At 42.3% G+C, this 11426-nt stretch overlaps 1 protein-coding gene across 5 annotated transcripts in view; it reads right to left on the bottom strand.

The window, feature by feature from the left end:
* Nucleotides 1-622: 622 nt before the first annotated feature.
* Nucleotides 623-11426, bottom strand: part of znf704 (zinc finger protein 704) — a 54593-nt gene continuing 43789 nt past the window's right edge. For 3 of the 5 annotated variants that reach the window (XM_068728486.1, XM_068728489.1, XM_068728488.1), the window contains exon 9: nt 623-11418. In XM_068728486.1, the coding sequence (XP_068584587.1) occupies nt 11304-11418 (115 nt within the window). In that variant the 3' untranslated portion in view covers nt 623-11303. The remainder of the gene's footprint in view (nt 11419-11426) is intronic. The other 2 variants (XR_011104956.1, XM_068728487.1) reach the window with 2 other exon arrangements.

Here is an 11426-nt window from a genome sequence, read left to right as displayed (position 1 = left end):
GTATGTATGAATAAACTCTAATTAAGTATTCCAATAAAGTACAGACAGTCACCATTTTGCAGTGTTATTAAGTGGGAAGAACTATATATCACTTAAAAAGTAGAAATATTACGTATATCTGCACAACTGCATGACTACTCACATGCAGCAGAATTACCTATTATTCTGTGTTATTGGGAAATTCTTACCGATGCATTACTGGGTAAGCAGTTTGTGGAGGCAAAGAGTATAGAAAGTAAGGCTGCTGTATCAACACCTTAATATACTTCTGAGTAGTTTAGTTCATAAGATAGCATCATGTTTAAGAAATTATTCAACTATTTTGTGTGAAAATCCAAATCTGAAAAGTAATAGTAACTATCGCTGTCAAGTAAAGGTAGTGGAGTAAAAAGTACAATATTTCTCTTGGGAAGTAGAATCAAAAAGTAGCAGTAAAATTGAAGTAAAAGATACTTAACAGTGGATTTAAATACAGTATTTGAGTAAATGCATATTCCACTACTGGAGTATATTTTCTTGTTTATTTGTAAACTTGTGTACGTACGTGTATGTTACTTTCAAGTGTTATTAAATAAAATGGTATTGAGTGTTCTTTGAAAAGAAAAGACACAGTGACAGCGGCTAACAAACAGCTGCCAAAAAATCTTTATTCAGTTATAACCAGATGCCTCCAGATTCTTCCAGTCACACAGATCACTCTGGAGAAGTCTAAACTGTAAACACAGAGTCAAACAACAACAGCACCAGAACGCAATTTGTCAGAAAACACCATTTACAACAATAACAATGGCAGCTTCTACACACAGAGATCAGATAACAAACAAAACTGGTACAGGGGTTAACAGTCAGTGTGTGTTGATTCTTCTTTGAGAAAAATCATTTGATAGAATTCATTTCATTATATTGTAGAAAAGAATATAAGAAAACATCATTGGTGCAACAGAGTATAGTATTTGTGATAGAACAGGTATTGCAAGTGCTTTGTGTGGTGTGTTAACAATAAAGAATCTCATGTTTGGATTGAATGTGTGACACGTAACTGTCCGTGTGTAATAGCAGGCCATGTTTGAAATGTGCAGAGAGAGAACATTCAGTTCAAACATAGCTGAGTTTGTGTGTGAGCTTAGAAGGCAGAAAAAATGTCCCAAATGTCTTCCCATCACCCCAAACAGTGAGAGTGTACAGACACACTTTGATGTAAAGGAATTTTAGATATTTGGGGTTATTTGCCTTCCTGCAGAGTTATAGAAGAGGATGAAAGCCACTCACACGTCTGTTTGTCAAATATGAATGGTTAGCTTAGCTTAGCACAAAGAAACAGGGGGAATAGTATAGCCTGGCTTTGTACCGGCAACTCCAAAGCACACAAATGAATACATCATGTCTCACTTGTTGTATCAGTTCAAAAGAGAGTAGAAGCAACATGTTCTTTACGTTACGGGGGGTTAAGAGCCAGACTTGGCCAGACACAGTAACTAAATAGTTCAGTTGAAAGGCAGATTGCCTTCAGACAGAGATCCAGGCTAGTCTGTATGCTAACTGAAGCTAACTGCTCTATAATATAGCTTCATATTCAACATTCACACATGAGCGTGGCATCAATCTTCAACTCTCAGAAAGAAAAAGAGGCCACATTTTTTTAAGTTACCTCCAATCAGAGCCAGGCTAGCGTGCTAGGCTAAGCTAACCGTCTCATAGCTTCATATTTAACGTCCAAACATGAGGGCAAGAGTGTGCATAACCGTATTTCCCAAAATGTCAAACTACTAATTCAAAGTTCAAACTCTTTGCAAAGGCCAGGGAGTCATCTGTGGGTTCATCTACAATATCGACACAAAACTAGGGTCATGCAGTTGTGCGTTTTTCCTTAACTTAATCAGAACCTCTGGCTTGGAGACATTTCAGTTGTGGTGCGAGCTAATTATCAGCTCACTCAAAACCAGATCCTCCTGTTGCAACTACAGCAATCTCTCTTAATCTTGAGTTCTCAGATGAAAAAATAAATCTGTATTGCTTGTTTAAAACTGATCCATATGTGGCCCTTTCGTCCTCCTCCACCTCCCCCTCGCTTTGAATCTCCCGCGGCCTCACAGCAAAGGGAAGCTACCGATATTCATGGACAGCAACGATTCATATCAACTGAGGTCACATCTGGAGCCTGTGTACACGGGCTGTTTTTCACCGCCCTCATCAATTATTCAATGGCTCGGACACATGCGTACACACTAACAGCTCCTTGTGCTCCTCTAAGACGGCAAGCATCTTCTGCGAGCTTGACTCACAGACGCCTTGATTCCTCTGCACCTTGACCTGCTGCTCAAACATCTCAACGGAGCAGACAGATAAGTGCACAGCACCCGTCTATGGCCTGGATGAGCATCTCTACAATCACTGCATCATGCAGAGTGTCAGTGAGCTTTAACCAGATGTAACGTCCATTTTTGTTTTGCATCACAAACTGCAGGCTCCTTTTGGTCATCTGATGGAGGGGGTGACGCTCAGCATGATGCCAGTGTTTATGATAATGACGCAAACAGGCGCTGGTGTGAAAAGCAGCATGGGCATTTTTATTATTCTATGTCAATGCACTAGTTGATAATGCATGAGGTATGCTTGTACATTGAAACGTGCATCTATGGCCGCAGGAATGGCTTGATCAGGGAGTAAAGGTGCGTGCACACACACACACACACACACACACACACACACACACACACACACAGGGTATGTTTTTATGCTCACACTTTCCTTCCTCCCTCACACACACACATACACACACACACACACACACCAACAGGAGGAGGTGTTAATGCTACATCGAACAGATGGGACATACCTCAGGCAGTCAAGTGAAACACACACTCCATCATCTCACGCTGCACGTATACACACACACACACACACACACACACACACACACACACACACACACACAGTCGATGCCATCAACTCCTTGGTGGAGCCGTGCGTTCGGGCCAGCAGCCTGGAGGGACGCGAGCAGCTTCCACCAGCAAGCTCTTCACATCATCACAGGGTGAGACCTGAAGCCACGGGGACATATGTTGAGCAGCATGGGTGCATATTGCCCCGATGACATGCTCTAACACAGTTGGCTTTCGCAGAGCTCTTTCACTCGTATTGTGTCTGTGTGCGTGCGTGGAGAGGTCCGGGCTGTGTGACACAAGCGAAAGAAGTCCTGCCAAAAGGTATTTATGAAAAATAAAACACAGGCGACAAAATGTTTTGCAGCTGAGATATTTAGTTGCATATTGAAATGCTTGCTGAATAAATTCCGCTTGATGAATGACGCAGGGTGACATAAATGTTGCAGTTGCCTGAGAGGTGGATTCGAATGGGTAAGAGATGTGCCAATCTGGAAACATCAGGCACCTTCAACCTTTTCAGTGCAGAGTGATAAATGTTGTCTCGTACACCAGGCTCATAAAAACAAACTGTACCCCTCGATGACCCAGAGGAAGCACATCTGCAGGACTCCTAACTGGAGCTCACGCCGTAGTTTTAAACCGTCTCCCAACCTTCTACAAAAGGAAATTTGCTCTGACAGGGTTGATTTATTTTCACCATCAGATATTTGAGGTAAATGATGATGATGGAATGATCGGAGAAGACAACATTTTGGGAGATCACGGCGGTGAATTAAGCCTTTGTAGTGTATGAAAGTGACAGCTGGCACATCTGCAAACAGTTTTGAATACCCCATTAAAAGGCAAAACATCATAGGAATGTAAGCTAATCAGCATATTTCCCTATTCCTTGACATTTTGTCAGCACAGAAATAGTCCCCCCCCCCAAAATAAAAACATCTTCCCTGTTCATGTCAGACAATGCAGTGTGAACATTTTTACAACCAACTGTGAACAGATCTGGAGAAGGACCATGTGTTGCATCTACCATTTAGTTTACAGTCTGGAAACACATATCAAACATGTACATTTAGAGGCTTCAAAAGGATATAAAACGTAACATACTGTGCCGGCCACGTCAGGGTGGAGAGCAGCCGCTGCCAACTCAAGTCTTAAACACCTGTAGTGCTCGTGGTTACCTCTTAGAGCGAGCTTACACATATTTCTGAATGTCTGACAAGGGCTTTTAACGCTCCCTGTGTGTTTTTCACCGGAGGTTTCGAGATGCGGTTGGAGGAAGAACAACTGAGACCTCGTCATGACTCCAGCTGGCACTGCTCCCATCACTGCAACACTCAGTGTGAGATGCAGTCTCTGGTGCACAGCCTCCTTGAGTGATCCGTCTTATGCAAGCATCCCGCGGGCCCGGCTAACTGTTAATACGCACACAACAAGGATGGCGAGAGCTTCACTCAGACTGTGACAAATTGGTCCATGCCAGCAGGGAATGACAGGTACTTTTGACAATTTTGTACATAATTGAAAGCGTGAGACAGATGTTTCTTGTTGTATGCCAATCTTATGTTTCGAAAACCACAATATAGTGTGCAGTTGAGATAAAATAAAAAGTATAGCGAGGCAACCCCGGCTGCTCCCAACCCGTCATGGCCGTCAAAGCACAAATATCACACATTTATATAAAGTCATGTATCTCATAATTTCCTTTTTTGCATGCGCATGCAGTATTAAAAATCCAGTTAGACCAGAGCATATAGTATATATAATGTTTGAAAAAAGAGTGTAAAAATCCAGTGCGACAGTCATTGAATTCTTGAGGTCTACATGATTGTAATCAGATAAAACAGCCAATGAGATGATCCAGTTTACAGAGAGGGCGGGTCTCTGTGTTGCATATACAAGTTTAAACTGAAGGAGCTGTGGCTGAAGTGCTCTTAAACACTTTTTTAGTATTCTGAATAATCACTTCTAATTATAGAAGTGGTGCAGATGCGAGTCTTTTTATTTCATCTCTCTATCTGCCTTCACACTTAGCAGCTCCTGCAATAAAAACGGATAATCTCACTGAATATTTCACATGCTGTTTGCTGAATGAGGCTTCCTTGATTTCCCAAACATTTCTAGATCGCATCGCAACAGTGACTCTTCACATCGACATACATTTATCTACAAGCCCTTGTACAAAAGGGAGAGAGGAGCCATGTTTGGGAAAACAAGGAGAAGGAGAAATAACAGACATAAAAAACTACACACACACACACACACACACACACACACACACACACACACACACACACACACACACACATTGAAACACAGTATCGTCCTAAGACTGGATCAAAAAAGTTTACAAGTTACAGCAAAGAGTAGAAAAGTCACTCTTAGACGTTGCAACATCTCTCTAGAACCAAGGCCAAAGGGGCCTCTGAACGCAACTCACAGGGCATTTCTTTGTATCACAAATCTTTGAATTGTAGGTATAGAAAGCAGAACTCGTACTAGCCAGCACCAGAGACATTCCCTCATGGTCGCTGTAAGCCCTGCATATCACAGCAACACACCTCCACTCAGAGATTCTAGACACAACATGGCAACTGAGGTCCTCTCTAGAAACTCCACGCTCATCAAGGCACATTCAGGACTACTATTTTCCTCCAAAGATTACCCTAATGGGGGGGGGAGTAGCTTCTGGAAACACATACTAAGGACAAATATATAATAATTAATGTCCGATGGGGAACCCCTCCCCCCAAAAAATGCCTTGGGAGTGTTTGCAGAAGCCATTTCAACCGCTTTTCAACCATTCTCCTCCTTCACATTCCTAAATGAAAGAATGGATGGAGGGTCCCGCCTCTTTTTTTATTGACAACAACACCACCACCACCGTGACCCCGGCTCTGGATAGGAGCCTGCCCGTCAGAATGGTTGCCATGGAAACTAGACACACGGTCGGTGGGATGTGGACAGTTTGAAGACACACTGCTACTTAATCTATTCTCAGGGTCATGCAAGGCAACGCTAGGACTACTCAGGTGTACTCCACTGTGCGCATAGTCAATTTCTGTTTTTATGTCTAATTACATTTCCAGTCAGTTTCACATGACATGTGACTCCACAGAGTGCCACCTGCTGTCAGGCTATTGTTGAGTGGTGTTTCTGCACAACACAGGAGGGTCTGTGTGCAGATAACAACCCTGTGGGCATCTGCTCACATGTTTTTATCGGCTGCCAGAAGTGGGTGGCCAGCTAATCTGCAACCACAGAGCTGAGGGGGGGCCTCCTGACCGAAGGAGAACCTGTCACTCTAACTTCAATGTCTGGAGCTGACGGTGCAAATAAAAAGGGAAATAAGCATGTTTTCTTTTTCTTTTTTTAAAGCCAAGGATGTCACATAAACATACACCGACACTGTAGCTTAGATATACTGTACTGCAGCTTAATCTGTATATATTGTAGCATATATTGACCTATACTTGGATGATATAAGGTATAATAAGTGTCAGCCTCTTGTCACAAACAAGTCTTGTCATGTATGAAATATTGATCTCAGTAAGGATCAGGTACATAAACCATGAATACTTATAAATCTGTCAACATATGAACTGCTGTTAAAGCCATCACTGCTTAGTCAGTAGCTACGCTGGACAATAACATGATATAAAAGTGTGTGTGTGTGTGTGTGTGTGTGACATATACATTGAGGGTCCCTCGTAACTCACAAGAGTTGAATTTTATACCGTCCGTAAACAGAATAATGCTATCTTGTTTTATCCCGCTCATAAATCACTGCTGAAAGCTCAGCCCTTTAATAGTCGTCCCCTCCATTTGAAGGGGAAAAACAGTCCTCATAAGTATTCATATCGCTCTCTCTAGAGCAACAAGACCGCCTATTGTGGCTCTTTGACGGCAGTTTTAATTCTGCTGTGCGAACACGTGTCTGTGATGGCAGGCCGTCTCTGAGCCGGTGTTTAGCTGCTCACTCCCTCCCCAGGTTGCAGGGCTGAGAGCTCATTTCTGCTCTAACATGAATAAGTTAGATGATCAGATCAGGAGCATATGGCATGTTTGGCATCATTAGGGTGTCAATTGGGGAGTCAGAATGCAAGAGTCATAATCCCTCTTTTTCTGCCAGTTTTGCCCAAACGGAAGTAAATTATCCAGTATCCCAAACATCTCACAACATGTTGGCTACAATTTTAAACTGCTAAGAATCTGTGAAAAATAACCATTTCTGAGCGAGAATCAATCTACGGATGAGTTTGTGTGGCTCTTAAAAGCTAGTTTGTCATGTTTAATGTGCTTGGAAAATGTAAAACTAATGGGATATCATCTGATGAAACAATCTTAGCTTGGTGCCCATTTATACACTCTTTTCTGGAGCTTTCGACCGAATCCCATGGTCTTCATCAGCAGATCAAGTTTGCTCCGTTGTTATGAAAGAAAAGAAAGTTTGAACATCTTGAGTTCCATAACAAATGGTAAAAGTCAATCTACTGATGAAGACTGCGTTACGGTTGAAAGCTCCAGAACAAGCGAGTAAAGGGACCTCAACCTGAAAATGTTCAGCCATTTCTGAAGTCTAGAATAAACTGTTTGCTTAGTATTGAATATTTGTGTTGTTTGGGGTAGAACAAAAAAACTTAACAAATGAGAAAAAAACATCAAAATTGACGAGGAAGCAGAAGAGAAAACAGAGGTTTCGGGGCGACGCCCTCACTAACTTGTGTCTAGAGACTTGGTAGGCTTGAGGCAGGGTGTTTTTATTTTCATGTTCTACAGCATAACATTGTGTACAAAATGGAGTTAATATGATCAGATGACAACATGGGAGAAACAGCACTGGATGGGAATATAGCACCTCCATTTCTCCCCCACCGAGGCCACAGCACCAGTACGCACAGTGTGCAAAGACAGACCTGGGCCGAGTGTCTTTGTAAGTCCCTTACTGCTAAGGCCATCCATTGGCAGTAAGTGGGACCAAGATGTTCTCAGTATAACGATGCAGGCCGGGCCACAGTCCATAAACAAATCCCAGAGTTCCTGGACAGGTTTGAGAAATATGGCAGCAATTATCCTTTTGAGGATTTGGACTTACCCTAAACAAGGGTGTGAAATTAGCTTATTTTGGCTAAATCTTCTTACTAGCCATTTGGTTGACACAACACTGAACAAGAATCAGCATCAAGAGAGAGCTTCTTTTTAAATGAGCTGCCTGGGGATGGTGCCACATACAATATCCAGTCTTGCCAGAACCTTCTGAACTGAACTACAGTAGGGACTTGTTCCTGGACAGAATCTGATTGGCTGCCCAGATGTTTTCCACACACCAATGGAGGAGATGGTCCGAACACAAACACAAAGCACCACAATGATGGAGAAGTGGCAGCGGGAAGTGCATGGAGTTAAAAAAAACATAACAAAAACAACATCAGCCACATCCAGCCACTGACGTCTGGACCAACAAAAACATCCTCGAACCCCAAAGTGTTGGTTTGTCAGGAGCCTGACAGGGAAACGCCACAGGCCATTTATGGGGGAGGAGGGGGGAGGGGAGCACCGTGCTTCAGCGGCAGCCCGCATACTTTGCCCGGGGCTCCTTCACGTTCCTATACAGAAGACGTGTGACAGCACACATGAGCGCAAACACACCGAGATGTCGATCAAACTAATTGCAAGTGGCGCGCCACCGAGAGAGGAGAATTGGAAATAAGATAAAGGTTTTAATCAACAGTGGATTTGGACCGCTTAGCGGGGCAGGCAGCGGGGAGGGTGACGTGAAGGAGCTCCAGGCGGGAGCGAGCGGGTCACACTCACTAAAAAGACAATAACAAGCTCGGCTTGCAGTGAGAATTATGCCTAGGCTCCCTCCTACAGTTAGCCACAAAAACAAAACAAAAAAACCTTCAGCAGAACATGAAAACAAAATTCATAAACAGTATATATATATTCATATATATGAAAAAAAACTGCCAAATCAATGTCTTTTTTTCTTTGAATTTAAATTCTAACATGTTTTTCTTTACATATATATAGATTTGTCTTTTCTTAAACAATAATACGTTCACATAATACAAAGGCAAAAAGTTTGTAGATACTCTAAACTAAATATTTCTTACTGAAACATTAATGTAAAGACATAGAAGAAGCATAATGATTTTTTTTTTTCAAGAGTCACTTTAAGGCTATCCCTATATTCCAAACAATAGAAGCCCAACAGGTTGAATGGTACATTATTACCTCACGCAATGTCTAACTTGAACCTGTCTTGTTCGTAAGGTTGCAAATATAACGACCGAGGTAACTGGTCTGAAACATGGAGCTTAGAGATAATACAATAATTACATGTATACATGAACAGACAAAAAAAAACCCAGCTGAGCAAACATAACAGAGCTACGATTTTACAATCAGGTGTAGAAGTATTGTACTGTATATGAAATGGTCCAGCACGTGGGTTTATTAGCTTGTGTTGACTTTGAATAATTCGGTAAAATGATCCTGTGAGACAGAAATATCATATAATGCAGAGAGTAAATGCAGAAACAAAATCCCAAAGTGCCTGTTTGTATAAACATTTGTAGAACATTTCTATCAATATCAGTACATCGTAATTTAAGTAGAGCGCAGCCCCGGGTCATCCATTTATGAACATCTGTAAACTGTAAACTATTTGGCCTTGTGATTTTGTTTCCTGCCTTTGAGCAATCAAGGCTGGAATTCAAATGAACAAATCAGATATTTTTACCAATGCCACTCTGGACCTCTTTTTCCTCGTCAGTAACACGGTCACGTGGCGATCACAAGGACTCTTATGAAAGCTTTAGTCAAGGCTTTTCTTGCATGTTGCCAAGTGAATAGGTGTTTCTGCAGTGCACACTGAACAACAAAGGAATGACCTAATCAAGTGCTTTTAACTGATCTCACCCCTTTTTGCTTTCTTTTTTTTTGCTCCTACTTCCTTTTATAACCAGTTAAGTTGGAAACGAAGAGGGCTAGTGGAAACATTTCAACTCAACAGAAGTAACCAAACACGTACCAAGTGCTCCGTTACACACACATACAGTGCAAGTGCCTCACTTTTGGTTTTCAGCCCCTCCCCCTTATGGTGAACAGATCATCAAGATGCGCCTCGGTGGCGCACAAAAACACAAAGACACTTTGTTCCCTTTGGGAAGGTGTACATGTTGGTTGAGGAGGAGGGCAATCTGTCTCTCTGTATGTGGGGAAAGGTGTTTATCTTTCTGTGGCCTTGCAGGCTGCTGACTTCTTGCTTCCAGTGCTGTCAGGAAGGTCTTTTTAACACACTTTCTTTAGCAGGCGGTAGGTAAACAGTCTCAGTTCGTCACAAGAGAGGAAAAAAAAACGAAAAATACATCAGCAACAGTAAACATTGTAAACACGGTAACAAAAAAACACATAAAGAATAAGATATAGAGTTTTTGGTTGCAAAGTTGTGTAATGAAAGAGAGAAGCTATTGAGACTGTGCTGTATTCAGTACAACTCCAAGTTTTAGCGGCTGGTTTTTGCTTTCTTTAGATTCACATCCCTGATAAAAGATAAAAGAAAATGAATCAACGGGATAAAAAAGCGACATAGAAAAATGTCTTCTGCTTTGATTGTGTGGAATACCTGTGTTTGTGTGAATGCTGTTGCGCTTCTTATGTGGTAAATCTCGGGCATGGTCCATCTGCTTTCCCTGACTGTAAATTGTATCTTTTTTGCATTGATCATTCACCATGTGTGTCTCAACCTGTCGTACATTCCCCTCAGAAAGCTGTCAGGAGTGAAGAACAAGTGAGGAACTGGGAGAGGCTGTGATGTCGGAGATAAAAGATCTCCTCAAAAAGTCCAGAAATAAAACAAAGACAAGTTGAAGGAAGAACAAAAACGGCGAGCTTTTCCTCCATGCGGTTTCATAACGTGCTTCAAAAACTGCAGCATAGGGCCCATTCTTCTTCTGGATTAAAAAAGTGAAGATGTTTTTTCTTCTTCTTTTGACAAAATACACAAAAAAGCTTTTGGCCTTTTTTCTGGACCCCTTCATTGACTGGACTTTTCATTTAAAAACCAGAGCTTTACAAAACATAGAAAGATGCAACACTGAACCCAACATAAAAAACAAAAATGGGAAAAACCTTAGATCTATTTTTTCTTTACACTGTTTAGCTGCACTGGGGTTTCCCAAAACTGGGAGAGGTGGGAATGGCGAGGCAGTGCTGGGAATCCCGGACGGCAATGTAAAAGTGCCGTCCTTTGGTTCCTTCCACGGCTGGAGTTCGGTGGAGCCAGGAGTTGACGGACAGTTTCGACTTTTAGCTGAAGAAAACCAAATGCATGCAAAATGAAGCCCCTCCCCTCTTATCTGACGAAAGGCAGCAGTGCCTGTTGGTGTGGCACACTGGGAAGTCGGTGGGGAACGTTCAGTCGGTAAATCTCTGGCAGGCCTTTTTCCAGCGGCAGGCGGTGCACCACATGTCGCGGTTCTCCATCCCGTACACCTTACGGCACTTCTTCCCTTCACCGCGCACCTTCCTACTGAGGAG

This window comes from Cebidichthys violaceus, unplaced genomic scaffold, assembly GCF_023349555.1.
Source record: "Cebidichthys violaceus isolate CVI_PGR_0920_01 unplaced genomic scaffold, fCebVio1.0.p SCAF_42, whole genome shotgun sequence".
Lineage (NCBI taxonomy): Eukaryota > Metazoa > Chordata > Actinopteri > Perciformes > Stichaeidae > Cebidichthys > Cebidichthys violaceus.
This window is presented reverse-complemented; position numbering and strand designations above follow the sequence as displayed.